We start from the raw sequence: 18,028 nt of genomic DNA, 5'->3' as shown, positions 1-18,028 counted from the left end.
ATAACGTTTCTGGTGGGATAAACAGATTTTATTGCCATCTGGCTTTTGTATGATTTAAAAGTGATAGATGCCTTGAGATTGCTTTGTGCACAAGGGTTCGAGGAAGCAGCCATCACGGTGTCAAGCGGGTCTTTGCACTGGCCGTGGTTGGTCTGCTCCAGTGACAAGCTGTTTTCGCTGTGTCTTTGGTCACAGGCAGTACGAGACTGTGGTACCTCTGGAAGACCCCATCGTCACGGAGGTTACCACAACGCTGCAAGAATGGGCTGTCCTCTGGAAACAGCTCTACGTGGTGAGTAAAAAGAAAAATCCACCAGATTTTTACTTGACCCTGCAGTCTTACGTATGAAATGTCCGTGTGACTATTTTACCATTTCGACAATCTAAGTGGGGCAGTGATATAAAATAAATGATTTGTAACCAAGCTTTGATGCATAAATCTGAGCATAGGTTGATACTTTTAAATCCTTCTTTGGCATTTGCGAAATGGTTATTACAAAGATATGTATATTAAAAACATTTATTTAGAATCTTTTTATTGGAATGCGGAATTAGTTGGTTCTGTTAAGTCAGATTTTTATGTACCTATATATAGATGCAGTTATTCATCTATATATATATATATATATATATTGCAAGCAACACTGAAACAGTAATAATGTCAGCGAGGATAATTTTTTGAGAGTACATGATGGATGTCATCCATTAAGAACATATCCTGGCTGCTATATTGTAATACTTAAATCTTATGCCGCATGCTCCTCAATATACATATTTATGCACACGTGACTCTCTAGAGCAGCTCATTTATGCTCAATGGCCCTGGAATGTGGCCACACAACTGTAGCTACAGTTGCTGTAAGCCACGGCCGTGTACTTCGATTTCATACTAATCAAACAGGTTAAACTTGCTTTGAATGCTTGTTTGTGAAAGTTACCAGGGTAAATGATCTAGAATTGTCCGTAAAGGATATAACGTACGGGCTTGATCGAGGGCGCTGAGCGTGCTGGGGAAAATTCAATTGAATATCCGCGATAAAAAGGATATGGGGTTTGACAGCCTGCTTTATGTAAGCTCTTAGGGAGGATTATTAGGCATTAGCAGTGACAGTGTTTCATGCTCAAAGGAGTAAGTGTGCCCCAGGCATGGTCTGGATGGCATGAACGGTTCTTGGGCGATAGGGCCTCAAGTACTGATTTGTACTGATATATTTGCCGCTTTTGTTCTGTCCTGCCGAATCTACAGTGGCTATCTATAAAATTTCCAAAAGCACTTGTTAAACAACACACTCACATTCGCTGCATAAATTTCTTCCCACAGTTAAAACAGCAGCGCAACACAGCTGGGGGCCGGTCTCAGCGCTCCCCGTTGTGCGAATCTCGCATCGGCGGTTGGATCGAGGTGGCAAGCGTTCCCTCTCCGAGGCTCTTCTTTTCATTAAAGGGCGATCCGAATAAATCAAAAATAAAATAAAAAAGTTCACTCGTTCTCCTTCGCTAGATTTGTCATTGTTTTGCAGCTCCGAAGTGTTAAATCTCATATCCGTTCCCTCTCGCGGCAGCTGCGAGTCCCTGGCGCATCCCTCGGCCCGGGCAGCCCGGCTGTCTCGCTGCTGATAAATGCAGTTGTAATGAAGAGCCGGGCTGCGGCTCGGCTGTGGACGGGCCGTCAGAAACGGTGGCTGTTTAGTCGAGAAGGAGGAAGAGACAGTTTTGCCTGGTAACAGTAAGGCAGCCCACAGCTGGGTTCTCAAAGCGTGGTACAAGTTACCCTCTCTCCGAGTGCTCCCTGTCCGCACCTTATTGAAAGAGGGAATTCTTCTAGTTATTTATGGCAGTTATTCACAAAACAGTTGCTGTTTTACTAAAGTATGTGTTTGGAAAACTGTTGAGCAACACCTGTCACATTTTGGATCGGTTTACCCACAGCCGAGTCATTGCTGTGAAATGGATTCTGCCACATGACGTCCAATAGATACTGTCGAAAAAAGACACGCGCGCAAAATATCCCGTGTTTTTAAAATGGAACCACTGAGTCAAATTTTGTTTTAGATGTAGATGAAAATTAAACATTTGCTTTTCCGAAGTCCTTGAGCCGTAATGTCACGTAATGTGCACTTCCGCTTTTCGTACTTGAAAAAAGATCCGTCTAATTTACACACACACACACACACACATTGTCTGAAACTGCTTGTCCCAAGCGCGGTCATGGCGAGCCAGAGCCTAATCCGGCAACACACAGAACGTAAGGCTGGAGGGGGAGGGGACACACCCAGGACGGGACGCCAGTCCATCGCAAAGCAACCCAAGCGGGACTCGCACCCCAGACCCACCGGAGAGCAGGACCCGGTCAAACCCGCTGCACTATCGCACCCCCCTTCTGTCTAATTTGCTTCGTCCTTAAATGTTCAGTTCAGTAAACACAGTAAATTGTAAAAATGATAAAAATTGCACATTTTATGGTCAGCTATATACTCAACTGCTTTAAGTTTCCTAATGGGCAGTTTCATCGCCTCATCTGCTAATTCTCAGGTTTGTTTTCTGAGGTGCGCCGAAAGAAAATCTCTGCAACTCAAGGCAGTTCTTTGCCTGAGTACTAATGACAAATTGCAGTAGCCTATATGATTTTTAAACAGGGTGTAACAAGGAATTCTGGCCATCCTGAAACAATATTACTTTGCCCATTCTTTAAATTAAATAAATTAATTATACTTGGAATTTCTGTGGGTCCTCTCCAGGTATGGCCCAAAGAAACTGAACCAACCAGGTGTCATTCTTAAGATTCACCACACTAATGACAGACATGCTTTTAAATATATTTCTATATATATTTAATGTTTAAATAAATAATATTTTAATATTTAAATAAATATGCATATATATATAGATTTTTTTTTTCATTTTGTAGTTTCCCCTTTTCTTTCCTGCCTTTGCTATTTTGTCAATAACTGCTAGAGGGCATAATTTATATTTAAAATATCTAATCAGTGTAGTTATGTAAAGCCTGCAATTTTTTAAAAGTGATATTTAGAGAAATTAAGTTTACTGTGATGTGCGACAAGTTACAGTATATAGTACAGAAAATACCCAATTTGTAATGACATATATTTAAAAGATTTATTTCAGTAAACTGATATCTTGATCTCTGATTAAACACTGCACATAACTGAATAAAATACTGTACGTATTTTATTTGAATTTAATTTCTACAAGCAGCATCCTTTATGGGAAAACATGTCTTTGAGCTTTCTCTGATATCACTAATATTTTATTATGAAATTATAGCAAGAGGTAATGACCTGGTGGTACAAGCAATAGTTCAACAGTATTTCATTCTATTCTATTCTAACATTATTTAAGAATAATGTTAACAGGACACTGTTTGATTCATGTTTATAAGTGTTAACTATATATTAACCTTAAAAAAAAGATATAGTCATAGCATTGTATAAGTGTAGTTAAATTTTAGACATTACTTAATATTAAGCCCAAAGTAGTTACAGAGAGGGAGGCACAATGGAACAATGGGTTGGACCAGATCCTGCTCTCCAGTGGGTCTGGGGTTCAAGTCCCGTTTGGGGTGCCTTGCGATGGACTGGCGTCCTGTCCTGGGTGTGTCCCCTCCCCCTCCAACCTTTTGCCCTGTGTTGTCGGGTTAGGCTCCGGCTCCCCGCGACCCCGTATGGGACAAGTGGTTTCAGATGACTTGTAGTTACGGACTTCAGATTCATAAAAAAGCTGGAATCGCTCATTATTGGGAATATGATATTATGTTTGCTTATGGATTTCCAACCAGGATTCAGCTGCAGAGGTACAAATCACGCTTTCATTTGCCATTGACCATGAAGGAGCAGATCTTTTAACAACCATAAAAACATGACCAATTGATACTAAATAATGTTACATTCATTTCAAAAGGGCATTACAGAGTCCTGAGCCATGAAATAAGATGGCAAACAGGGAACACAAAGCAGGCAGCCCAACAAATTGTTCTGCTAGTGCTCTTAAAGAAGTTACATAATATAGACAAAATAAATTAGTAATAGATATGGAAGCAGAGATTAAATGTTAATTCATACATGGAAATGCATATGTAAACAACTGGTGATCAGTATGAATATAATAGCAATGCAGCGTGGTTAGCAAGTAAGTATTGTACATTTACTGACGTGCCGATAAATTGTTTTTAACGTTTAATTTCAAATCCAGAGCCCGTGACAAATGCTAATTGTACAGTAAAAGCAACAGGTCACAATGTGAGAGTTTATTTTCCTTTCATTCACTTCCCATTCTGCAAGCTCTCCAGAATTTCCATGTGTGTACTTTCAAAGAGTTGATGACGGCAGAGAAGAAGGGTGTGTTTTCAAAGTGACTTTATTGTGACTCAGGTCAAAGCGGTTGCCACTGTACAGGTTACTGCTGTAAACTTCACCCTGCTGGTACATGTACGTATGCAGTTTGGGAGTACATGTGCCTTGTTCCACATACTGCACATAGTTGACTTGTTGCTGTGACACAAGTACAAAATGTTTTTAACTCAAGTGAATTGCCTCTGATTCTTTGAGTTTTATTGTACTTGGTGAATTTATATGTAGATTTTTTTCCATAGTCTCAACAGTGTCCACTCGTTATTTGGTCTCTCAATATCTGTTTTTTTTGTATTCGGTCTAAGATCATTAAACCACTTATCAGTAATCAGTGCGTATTGTCATGTATACAGTCTGCCAAATTTGCTCTGGTCCCGCACAATAAAGAGAGACTCCTTTTGAAAACTGAACCAACCTTTAGCTAATTTCTGCATTTCTAATTGAAATTGTGCATTTATGATTTCAGTGGGTGCGGTGGCACGGTGGTTTTGTCAAGTGCCTAGCTGTATGGCAAGTCTAGGGTTCAAGTCCTCCTTGGTGTGTTACAATGGACTGGCATCCTGTCCAAGGTGTACCACCCCTCACCCCTTTGGCCTTGCATCCAGTGTTGCTGGGAAGGCTCCGGCATGCCGTGACCCCGCTTGGGAGAAGTGGTTATTGGCTATGGATTTATGATTTATTTATAACTAAAAGTACAATGAGAAAAGAAGCTACCATTAAAATATAATCAAATACAGAGAAAATTTTCTGTTCTTACTTGGATTCCAAATATAGACGAAAACACCTCTCAGATGTTTTCTCAGACTTAGAACAGAGGAGAAGTATTTGAGGCAGGGTACCATGACTGATACTGCAACTGCATGTGTAATTCAAAATAGCTTTGTAGACTTGCGCTTGATTCCAAAATGCTCCACAGAGGCTATACAATTAAAAAATAATAATTTTTAAAACTTTATTCCTGCAACATACTGCAACAAAGTAAGACCACGTAAAATTCTGTAATATGACTTTTTTCCTTATGATGTTAGGCACCATTTAGGGTGATTTTGTAGCGAACTTGGGATGGAGTTGGAGTGAATAACAATATAATTTATTATTTGTTCTATAGATAGGTGGGCCCCATAAAAAACAATAGAATAAGTAATTTCGCTATCAGTTTTTGGATTTCTCGTTAGTTTTCAGGAACAAATTGGGACCAGTAAAGGGAGAATAAGTGTATTCCATTTTTTTTTTTATTGGCATTGGTGTCTTGGGTGAAGATGGGCTGATTTTGATGGTTGTGTCTCATTCAGTAGCTGTTCTGACATGAATTTAGAACTGACACAATTATTGAGAGAAACACAGGTCCAAGACCACATCCAAGTTTGTCCCCATCTAGGACAGATTGCTTTTCCTGTGCTGGCTGCCTTTGGGATCTCTGTTGCAGCGTTGTTCCTGGACTGCGCTCCTTTGAGACTGTCCATTGTACTGGCAAAACACAGGAATCATTTATATTTTTTTTTTTCTGGTAGACATGCATTGTTGTACAGAGTCAATGAGCGGTCACTGGCAGATGTTGGGCTCAAAAAAATGCAAAGGGGATTATTTGGCTCAAAACACAATGTTTGCTGAGGGGAAAACAAACAAATGGCAAAAACAGACATATATCATAACTTGTGGCCTCACATCATATCTATCTATCTATCTATCTATCTATCAATCATGCTTTTCTCCAAGTCAGCTTATGATGTTTTCTGTATGCTAAGCAACTTAAAATTATTAACACATTTGTGTAGCAGGGTTATTTTGTTGAATTCCAGGACTAGGAGTATTTGGTGGGAGGGTGGGGGGTAAATCCTGTCAATTTGAATTCAGTTCCTGCGGACCAGTTGCGTGGTTTTGAACGGTACAGAAATGGTTTACCATCACCTTCTTCTGCGTGTGCCTTTGGATCGTGACCAGAGGCAGAACATGCTAACTCTGCATTTCTGTTGTATTAATTTTTGGTTCAGTATATAGTCGGAGTAAGGGGGGTGCGGTGGTGCAGTGATGCAGTGGGTTGGACCAGGTCTTGCTCTCCGATGGGTCTGGGGTTCGAGTCCCGCTTGGGGTGCCTTGCGACGGACTGGCGTCTCGTCCTGGGTGTGTCCCCTCCCCCTCCGGCCTTCCACCCTGTATTGCTGGGTTAGGCTTCGGCTCCCCGCGACCCCGTATGGGACAGGCGGTTCGGATATAGTTGGAATAGTTCTTATTACTTTCTTGTTTAGGATAGAGCACCAAGACAAGAGAGGTTTCATCATCATTTCAAATATATACAGCTGGTACAGGACACAGTGAAAGAAAACAACGTTCCTCCAGGACCATGGCGCTACATAAAACAACGCAGTTATGGACACGGACTACAGAGACTACGTAAAGTGCATGTGTGCATGACTTGTGAAAACAGCGCTAGACATTTCACCAACAACTCACAAAGTAAGTCCTAAGTAATCTGTGCAGATTCATCTATAGCTATACTCCTGTTCAGAGATGGTGATGAGAAATTCATTTGGGGTCCATCAATATCAGTTGCTACTTATTATGATAAGTGTCTTCCAGGGAATCATGGGTTAGGGAATGTAAATGTAAGCTCTGCTAGAGGGAAACCACCCTTAAAACCAGCCATGTTTCATTCTAGACCGGTGCCAATTTTTTGCAGAAATTAATGAAATAAATACATATATCTGAAAGCTCAATGTAAGAATACATGGAGGTAAAGAGAAGAGGAATTCATTGAAGGGGTGATGAGAGTGGAAGTGATAAGTTGTCATGTGCGTTTACTCACGCTTGAGTGGCTCATGTCCTGAGTGAGGGCCGAGTGCTCAACGGGGGGCTTGCGGCAGCTGCGAAGGACGTGAGCGCCGTCTGGCTCACCTCTAGGCTGTACATGGGTGTTCTATAATGTACGCCACGGGTGTGGCACCTAGAATGGACGTCGGTGTTGCGGCAGCTTGCTGAAGAAACAACGATATGAAGAAGAGAAGAGGGCTTTTCACATACAGTGTGTCAAACCTGCTTTATCTCACTTCTTAACATGTACTTCCCTCAGGATAGAAGGGATTTTAATATTTGACTAAGAAAAGTTTTCACGTTTCTTAAATATTGTTCCCTGAGCTCTAACAGTGACCTTTTCTCCTTATTATTCCAATTCTTAAACAGCTTGTCTGATGAGCAGATCATCTTTATAATTTTCCACAGCTTCCACTGTGGTGTTTTGTCTTTGTCAAGTCTAGAATATTTCCGACATCCAGGACATTTGTAATTCGTTGATGCCTGTTATTATGTTGAGTATGGTAGATGGAATAATGCAAAAAATGCAAATATTCCAAACTGGTGAATGAAAGGACATGGATTGGTTGCTTTCACGTAAATGTAACTTGGCATTTTTAGGTGCTCAAGAAAAATAAATTCTTAAACAACCCTGTTCATTCCAGATCAATGGAGAAAAACAGGAAGACCCAGAGGTATTCTTTCTTTGTGTTAGTTTATGGTAAAATCATCCATCAGGCCATATTTATTATATGTTTTACTGTATCCTGTATACTATACCCTTCATTATACTATATGTGTGTGTGTGTGTGTGTGTGTGTAGTTTTTTTTTTGCTTTGTAGTTCCAGCATGTGAACCTGTTCAAGGTCAAATAGGCTAAGGTTCACAAAATCTGAAGCACTTGATCATGCTGAGGTAACCCGCATTGAATATCTGAAGAACCATGCTGTACTTTGGTATTATCAGAATGGAAATTATTCAGAGACCTTTAATCCGCTATCGCAAAGAAGACAAGTGATTCATCAGATATCCTGTAAACAGTATCCACACAAAACCTCCTTTTGTGGCCAAATTCTCTTTGATTGTGTAAGAAAAAAATCTGTCTAACAAACAACTGCTCATCTGCGAGTTCAGACTGCTGACCTCAAAAAGTTAGACAGCCCCAGACATTAAGTTGTAGGAAATACCATCCTTTTCAAAAATATTCTAAAACGTTAGGCTGCCAGTACAATAACATTTTCAGATTTGAACTGCGAGCTAAACTGCAGTTGCTCAGCAACATTTCACGTTATTGTAGCGTAACTGGTTGTGTGGTGGTTCTGCTTTACTTACTTAATTCAATCTGTAGTGTAATTACAACAGACAGGCATTATTATTACTTATTATTTTTATTACCCCTATGTCAGATTCTCTTGCAATTAATGAAAATGTGTATTTCTTATATTTCACTGTTAGAGAACTTTATAAGCACATTATTAACTAAACTAAATGAGCTATTACAGCTGAAATCTCAGTTGTTGGAGCAGCACATGTAGCAGCAATGCATGTAAGATGCAAAATTATAAGAGCAAATTAATTTATCACTTTTATTTCATATACAGTATTAGCCATTTACTGCCAAGGATGCAAATTTCTGGAAAAGGCAATGTGGTAATGTAAGTGGTATGACCAGAGAGGCCAAGACCAAGCACGTGCCATGCGTTCTTGGGACACCCTGATAGGTAATGACATGACCCTTGGTTTAGCTACAGATTTTACCCCAAGGGGAGGAAAGCCAAGGCCACCAGTGTCAGCATTAATTCGCCACATCGGCCTAGTTGATAGTAGGCCGAACCCAGAGAAAACTGGCTGATGTTGGTGTGGTGTGAAGTTAGCAAATTCCAAGTCATCTCCACAGACAGAAGCCAGCAGCCAGCTCTTTTCATCATGCTCTTCTCAGCAGAAATTCTCAGGAAGCACAACTGGGAGGCGAAGTACTCTTTCTTAATAATCTGTGCTATGAATAATTTATATAATAAATCCCTTATTACATGTGTTTTGGACAGAGGAAATCTGCATTGTAAATACTTACTTAACACAATAATGCTCTTAGAGAATTGAAGAGATTGCCTTGAAATTCAGTCATTTATTGGTTTAGTGCTCATGCTACATCCGGCATGGGATATGTCGCCTCCCGCTGACAGCTTCTTCGCTGCATTGCTCACATTGCCCAGATTACAGCTTTCCTTCCAGATGCGTAATCCAGTGGAACATCAAGTCATGAAACGGTGACATAGAGCGAGAGCAGCAGTCACTAGGCGCACTCTTCTTAACGTGCAGAGCTCAGGAATGGAACCCGGTGTTTTCTAGAAGAGGCTGAGCTTTTTGCCATGCTCTGCTTGTGTCATCTGAAGCTTTAGCAAGAAGCTTCTATGGACGGACCTGAGACAAAGGAATTGCAGTACCTCTTTTGCTCAGTTATGTAGCAGCTATATAGCATGGCCAGTAGGAATCTACAAATAAACCTGTATTACACACAACTTTATTGAATGCAAATACAGATTTAATTGAGACTGGGGGGGGGCAGCCACAGGAAGTCAGAATCATAGGTTCTTAACCTCTGTCTCACCTTCTCGTTTTTTTTCCCAAATTTTTCCTCCACACCACACATCTGGCCCACTTTTCAGGTCACCGTTGTTAGTGAGATGACAGCCGGTTGTATCACGTTAGCACAAGCTGTCGACTTGTGGGTGAGAAGAGCTAGAAGCAGACCCCGCTCTATGCAGGTGACAAGATGATCTGGCCTGTCAGTTTGCCATCAGAAATACTCCCTTTTATTTCTGCAGTACTGATTTTACTGCCAGATGGAGCACAAGAAATAATTAGCATCAAAATAAAATGCGTGTTGTCGTTAAAATTATGTGTCTCTGGTTAATGGGGCATAGCTGGTATGATCTAATTGGAAATAATCCTTCATTAACAGGTGGTAGTTTTCCATTATTGCAGTTTTTTCTACATGTCAAATAAGTTGTAAGTATTGAATCTCTGTAGGATGTTCAGTTTGATCATTCATCAGATTTCCTGGTGTTTGCTTGAGCAATGGTGCATCGTAAAATACGATTTGCTGCACTCATGGTAAATTCAGTCCTTCCCAGTTTGCATTTATTTATTCATCTGACACTTTTCTCCAAAGCAGTTTGCAATGATTTAACCTTTTATACAGCTAGACATCTTCCACTGGACCAACTGAGGGTAAGTACCTTGCTCTAGGGTATTGCAGAAGGTTATGGGAATCAAACCTGGGTCCTTTGAATTCAAAGGCAGTGGTTCCAACCTCTGTGTTACCTGCTTACCTAAAAGCTGTTTTCATTTGGTTAAAGTGAGCAGCTACTGTTGTTGCACAATGAGTGATGGTTTTGGGTTTTTTGAAGGCTGAAGCTGTGGTTCTGAGAGCACTCAAGCTTCCCGTGTTTCTGCATTCTCACCTCCTCCTTCCTTTTTCCCACACACTCTCTTCCTCAATAATGCTCACTTATATGAAACAGATATCACAATTGGCCACAGTGGGGAGTCAGTCGTGGAAGCTGGAGAAACCAGACAAACCAGACAAAATCCTCCTCACCTTTATTGCTCAGGAGGCCATATATGGTGTTATGTGTCTTCTTAATGCAGTTCTTAAGAAGAACTCCACTTACTGCCTTTATCTGCATTGCTCTATTGTCTACTCAAGGCGATATCAGTGAAATCCAGTCTCTCAAATGTTTCTGGTTTACCTTGCCCGAGTAATGTGCTATGCTCAATTTGAATGCATTACCCTTGTGGTTCTTCTCTTGGATCTGCTCCGCAAATGTCCAGCTATTAACGTAAAATGAAGCTCGTTTCTCTCAAAAAGGATTGATTTTGAAATGAAATTGCCTTCTTGTGCTTTCACATTACACCTGTTCTGTTATTTATTTTCCTTGTGTATGCACAGGCAAGTGTTTGATATAATCCAGATTTGTCCAGGTTTTGGTCGCTGTTGACAGAAGGAATAATTTTTGCCACCTTGCCACACCTCCATCTGCACTGCAGCATACACACGCATATACACAAACTGACACAGACACACATTCATACATTTTACTAGACAGATGAAAACATTTAGTTGATGTTTCTAATGTGCACACACAGATATATACATGTCGATGTGGTGACTTCACATTAGTTTTAATGTAATTACGATAAATAATTTCTACTCCCATGCTAAAAGAACTCAAAAAATGGGAGAAGTTGCTCCTTTTTCAAATAATCTTTTCAATTAAGTGTTTAAATGATTGGGACTTCCACAAAAGCTTACTAAAACATGTGCACACTCACACAGAGACACACACACACATTTATTGCCCTCGTGGAGGCCTGTGTGGAGTGGCTCTTGTTGACTCCTGCTTTGCATGCTCTCCCTACAGATGACTGTGGTACACGGATGAGAGAAGCCTCCTACACACTCCACTTTGCCTTTCTGTTCCAGATTTTTCTGGTTGCAAATTGCTGGAAAATAAATGTGTTTCCAACTTGCTTGCAAACTTGGCAGTAAAAATCAGTTTAACATGCAATTTTGGGAGGAAAAAAATGTGTGCCTTTGGCTAATGGAAACTTTGCCTTTATCCTAGTTGAGACGGATACATGACATTGCAATCTTAGACTAAGCTCCAGAAAATTATGGTTATGGTTGAGATTAGCATTTTGTGCAATTTGTCGCTACTGGAAAGACTCCCATGATGCTGTGCATTTGGAGCTCAGCACTTTACTTCCTGCGACTTGCCGATGTCAAGTCGTGCAAGCAGTGGAGAAGCTAGCAGTGCCCACTGTGTCACAGCATGAGCAATCTGCCATCGGAGCTCATTTGGAGCCAGTCTGCTTTAAATGGAGTCTTCTGAGTGAAGTGTGAAACTCCTCACAAAGAAGTTGAGGAGGCAGACAGAGAGAAAGAAACGAAAGGAAGGAAAATTACGGAAAGGAGAAAAACATCTTCGTCATCCTGCCATTAAAATACCTTCTATGTCTCCGAACTGATTTTTAAGGTTGCTAAGCAACTGGTGGTAATGTGGTGAGTGGAAATCACAAAGCTTTAGAGGGAGCCAAGCTGTGGAGATGCACATGCAGCAAGGCTTCTCTGCTGCATCACTTCCTGGTCTCTGATTCGTGCCTTAATTTCCTAGCTTGAGGCACAGTTACCTCGAGCCATCTAATATGCATACTTAGGGAACTCTTCCTTCAAAGCATAAACGCAGTTGATCACTGGACAGTCAGAGCTATGACAAATGTTGTTCTGCATGAGTACAAATGGACCATTATGGGTCCAAGCCTCTGTGAAACGAGCGACCCAGGCAGTTAAACTGGTATATATGTGTATTTCCTCCAACCTTTCATTCGCTGTTTGTCATATTACTTCTTAAATTGTAGAGAGACCACATGAAATCAAATGTGCTTATCGGCCCCTGCTGAGATGAATGTATTATTCCTGAAAGCAGCTGCGTAATACTCTTACTGTATTGCATGTCCACAAAGTGGCTATTAATTGCTGATAAGTTATTTTAAAGATAATTGAAAGATGTGTGATTGTTCGGGTGGAAACATAATTTATGAAATGAAAGCTTGCCCCCCAGCAGTGAACCCCTGGTGAGTCGTTCAGCCGGTGTTTTAATACTGTATATTGCTATGTGAGCTCATTCTTTGTTTTATTGCACTTTGAGCTTTTCACTTCCAGTAATGTGTAAACTAAAGAAGGTCATGCTTTCTGCACGCAGTTGACAGATCTGTATTATTATGCACCCACAATATATCTGTTCTTGTTTTGGCAGATATTTTACCATACATGCAAATATTGTTACTAAGGGTCCTTGTATTAAATATAACCCACTGTCCGTACGGGAACCATGGAAAATGCTTTTACTGTAAATCCTCTGTTTTTCACCACATGTTCTAGGTTGAGAGTGACGTCTGCAGGTTCAACACGTAAGAAGCAGCGACACAATGAACTGACTTTGTATATTCTGGATTTGGAACTGTAATTCACACTCCTGACTTGTGCTGAAATTGAAATTTATTAGAGCCCAAAGAACCCTGGAGAGAGAACCCCTACGTGCTGGGGAACCCTCATTTGTCTACTTGTCCTTTACAACGTAATGTTGTGTCCAGGTGAGACAGTGGCGCAGACACTGTTTACTGTAATTTCTGAAGGTGTGGTGATCTCAGCGGCAGAGTGATAGTGAAGTGCACCGTGCAACTTATGAAACAAAGTACCAACATGCTAGAATAAACACGGCACAAAGGTACATAGTAAGTGCTTACCCACAAGCACCTAGAGTGAAACAGAGGTACAAGGGCAGGACTTGGACAAGAAGCATGAGAACAATAAAACTGAAGCACGGGACCAGGGACAAAACTCAAGGAAAGGGGTGCGGACAAAACGGATCCGGACAATGCGAAAACAACCAGTATGGAAACTTGGAAAATATTTGCAAGACCAAGAGATGCTCAGTGCTCACCAATAACATTGTTTAATGCTAACCAAGGATCCAGAACTGCTCCAGCCTCCTGCTTGCCTTGTAAAGTTTGTTCTGGTATTAAGAAGAGGTGCGCTGAATCGGAACTGGACCTCTAATTGTTACTGCAGCTACTGTTCATGACATATATTCCATGAAGTTGTTCTATATGGATTTGTACCGAATGCTGCATTCTGAAAGTGTCCTGCTCTGATATCAGATATAAATATTCAAAATATCAGTAGTCAAACATAATATTAAAAGCATGACACAAAATGTAAAATAAGTAATTTGGGGAAATGAATAAGATTTTCAATAACAGCCTTGTTTGCAAAGTTAGGAGGTCTGGTATGTGGGGTCTAGAGAGCTACTGCTGGTATATTCCTATTTTATGAGGGACAGCATGAGGGATTTACACCTGGCCAAAGCAGTAATGTTATTGATACTTCCATTAGCACATCATAACCGAAAAGAGAAGGGAAGGTGCTGTGAACAGCAGAAATCATCCTGGGACTTAAATGACCTTTTGGTCATTAATCACTACACTTGGAATGCAGAAGTGCTTTTGAAGATACTGTACATCTGAAATACAGTCCACGTTTTCAGTGCTTCACTAGAGACCAGACCTCCAGACCAGCTGTAATTACCTCCCACAGCTATTATTTTAAATGATGCTTGTGTTTGTTATGCCTTTGGAACATTTTTATTGTGCAACAGCATTCTTTTTTTAACCACATTTCTTCAGATAACATCTCACAAAAATTGTTTAACTGGCTTTCATATATGGTTTACAAAATGGGAAGCCACTTTTCCACGACAGTGATGATTAATAGCATGACTGATAAGTCATTTTTTTGTCATCAAAAGTTATTTTTAATATGTTTACTTATTAGAAAAGTGTGGTACCCTGCAGACATTTGTCTTTTCAGTCCAATACACTTAAGGGTTCTTAAGACACTCTTTAATGAATGTATTTGATTAACCGCAAGATTAATTTAATTTTCATATGAACCAAATAAGGGATTTTTCCCAGAATTGAACAGCACGGTATGTCAGGAATGTTTAAAAGTGAAGTGCTTAAACATGCACATTAGCTCAGGAGATTATCTGGTAGTACAGAACCACTTCATCAGCACGTTCCATCATTGATTAGGTATAAGGGTACTTATGAAAGTCCAAGCCTCTTTATCTGCAAGCCAGCATTCATGCACATTGAGGTGTAAGTATATGGTCAACTTAGATTACTAGACCACCCCAAACTGAGGTTTAAAAGAATTTTGTGAGCATTTATCCAATAAAACTATTGCTGGTCATGTTATCTCCCAGTGCCTTCTTGAAAAAAGTCATTCTTCAGTAACATGGGATGAATTATCCCAGTTTTCTCCCAACGTTGTATTTTCATCTTTGATGACTTTTAATATAACGATTGGTTTAATCTGGTCTGCAGGAAGCTGCAGTTGATAACCTGAATGGAGGAAACAGGTGTCTTCAAAGCTTCAAGGACCAGCTGGGAGTGGAAAAGCGATCAAGTTAGATCCGTATGCCGTTTCCCATTTGCTACGAAAGAGCCTGTTGAGAGAAGCACAAGCATAGCGCTTCTTCAGAGAATGGCATTACATTCAGCCAATGGCATCTTCCCCTAGCTCTCTGCAGCTATGCTTCTGACACAGAGAGGGAGGGTGTGTGTGTATTTGTGTGGGCTGGTGAAAGCTTCATGCAATGGCAGTTAGGTAACTACACTACATAGACAGTGGGGAAAAAATGAAAAAGGAGTTTAGGAGAGAACTGGAAGACGAACAGCTGAAAGATGCTGCATGTAATATGTGTTGTTTAAGAACTGAAACGGAAGGGAAGGGCTGATAAATGAGCAGGAAGGCTGATAATGTAGGCTGCTTATTTACATACTGTGACAGGTTCTGCATCTATACGTTACTAGAGGAATATCTGACCGGGGAAGGTTGTTGCAGGTGGGTAAAGGAGCTGGGAGAGAGATAAAGAACGAAAGAAGTGCTGTTGGAAGAGGATTGGAGAGTTGTTTGACAAGCTGCTGTTTCCCCACGACAGCGTACAAGCTCATGTTTGCAGGCGTACAGCTGAAGCGCTCAGAGAGAGGGAGAGGAAGCCGATTGCTTGGAGAGCGTAAGTACCTGGGGCTGTTTTTGAGGAGGACTTCTTGGCTGGGGGTAGAGCAGTAACAAGTTTCTAAGGGGGGTGGGAGGGTGGTGTTGAAGGAGGGGATCTTTATCCTGGCCCTCAGGGTTTGATGAACCAAGAGATGACTGACATGCTTTAATGTGGAAACTAGGAGCATACTGTTTTCTTTTCCCAGGCCCGTGCAGTGTCATGGCTGTGACCCCACCAGTGGGTTTGTACGATAGTCAGAATATGAAGGGACGTTTTATCCCCTGCTGCGGTTATTCTCTGCCATGCATTATTTCCTGAAGATGATGGTGCTGCCAAATGACTTTGGCTCCTCAAATTTAAGCGAGAATATGTGCATTTGATTGTGTTCGTACAGAACCTTGTGAGTATGGTCATTATGTACTGTACTGAAGCTTGGCTGGCATATAAGAATTGTGTTTTTTTAAAACATATTTGTTCATTTATTTGAAAAAACTGAGTATTAAGACAGGGGGTGCGGTGGCGCAGTGGCGCAGTGGGTTGGACCGGGTCCTACTCTCCAGTGGGTCTAGGGTTCAAGTCCTGCTTGGGGTGCCTTGCGGCGGACTGGCGTCCCGTTCTGGGTGTGTCCCCTCCCCCTCCGGCCTTACGCCCTGTGTTGCCGGGTAGGCTCCGGTTCCCCGTGACCCCGTCTGGGACAAGCGGTTCTGAAAATGTGTGCGTGAGTATTAAGACTGAAAAATGTATTTTTTGTTCATCGGTATAACAATTATGCAGAGACTGATAAACTACTAAAAAACATTGTCTTACTCTTGTCAAGTCCAAGATACTCAATAGGGATTCGCTTTTAAGGGAGGCAGGCTGAAAGAACGTGTGACCTACTGATGACAGAGCCAGACCACAAAATTACAAGTTAAAGTCCAGGCAGGGGCTTTGCTGAGCTTCACCTCAATTGTTCCAAGGAAAAAACTTTGATCCAACTTTATAAATATGTCGGGCTGGACTTGTGTAAATTGTTTAATTTAGGACAAAATTATCTGCTTGAACTAATGAATGCTCTGATGAGAAACCTGATGCGTTTTAATACTCCTGTTTGTCCTGTGTTAAATTTTGTGTTCTGTTGTTTTTTCGTAGACCTGCTTCCTTGTCTTGCTTCGGCTACACGTGTTTCGGTATTTTATGTTTTCGGATTATTTCGGAATTATATAGTTTAGCATGCTGCGACCTGCTGGAAAGGTGATTTGAAGGCCCTCTGAAAGGTTACGTTGGGGCACAGATTAGGGAAAAGTTGGCATTTAGCAGGAAGGTTCTCAAGCCGAGCTTGGACTCAGAGACTCAAGATCTTCCCTCACCGCACATACTGAGACCTAGTGCCTATGATGTAGCTTTATTGCCGAAACCCAAACAATTGCAGCTTTCATGCAGAAACCTTTTGTCTTACACATATTATTATTTCCAATCCTGTGCTCTTTATAATGCACTGTTAGTAATGTGCCATGCAGAGTACTACTGCACTGTTTGTGTCTGAATTGTGAGTGCGTGTTGCACGGGGAGTGACGACGAATTCAGGACTGCGCTTTGTGTGAGTGCGGGCCTTTGCTAATGGCATAAATTAGTGAGCCGATAATAAGCACATTGTCTGTCAGTGCATAGTGTGCTTTGGTCCAGTAGCACTCTTCACAGAGCTACCACCCCTGCAGAATGTGCCAAGAAGGGGGACAAGTGAGGCAGGCGGAAAGAAAAACCCAGATTAAAGCATAACTTTGAACCGTCCACTGATAACAAATTTAATGCTAGCTGACAGTGGGCAGAGGGTAGAACTAAGAACATCTGTCAAGTGAAAAATCCATTTGAGAAAGTGGTTGGGAATTTGTGTCAACCTGTGATCCAACCTAAGGAATGGATTTCACAATTCAAAGCTTTGTATTTTATGAGACCGTTATGTGTGTTCTTAATGTAGTGTTTTACATGAGTTTATGCTATAAGCCTTCGAGCTGTTACTATGTCGGGCCGCTATCGCCATGGCATGAATGTTCAATTCTAGCATTATGTCGCCAGACTCTTGGGAAGAACAGTTTTTTCATTTATATCAGACTTGAAGAATATCTTTCTTCCTGTATCATTCAAATTCAAAGCCTAAGGCAAACACACATGTGCACAGCGATATCCCCCTGAATTCAAAAATGTGTTATATAAATGTAGAATTGTGGTTAAGGAAGTGGACTTTTGGCATTAATGCTGTATGGCCTG

At 41.0% G+C, this 18,028-nt stretch overlaps 1 protein-coding gene across 2 annotated transcripts in view; it reads left to right on the top strand.

Moving 5' to 3' along the window:
* dock3 (dedicator of cytokinesis 3) overlaps positions 1–18,028 on the top strand; it is a 197,212-nt gene that overhangs the window by 98,426 nt on the left and 80,758 nt on the right. The window contains exon 5 of one of the 2 annotated variants that reach the window (XM_018747099.2): positions 196–292. In XM_018747099.2, coding sequence (XP_018602615.1) covers positions 196–292 — 97 coding nt within the window. Of the gene's footprint in view, positions 1–195; positions 293–15,699; positions 15,797–18,028 lie in introns of those variants that run through there. The other variant, XM_018747107.2, reaches the window with a different exon arrangement.

This window comes from Scleropages formosus, chromosome 22 (genome assembly GCF_900964775.1).
Source record: "Scleropages formosus chromosome 22, fSclFor1.1, whole genome shotgun sequence".
In the NCBI taxonomy this organism is placed as follows: domain Eukaryota; kingdom Metazoa; phylum Chordata; class Actinopteri; order Osteoglossiformes; family Osteoglossidae; genus Scleropages; species Scleropages formosus.
This window is presented reverse-complemented; position numbering and strand designations above follow the sequence as displayed.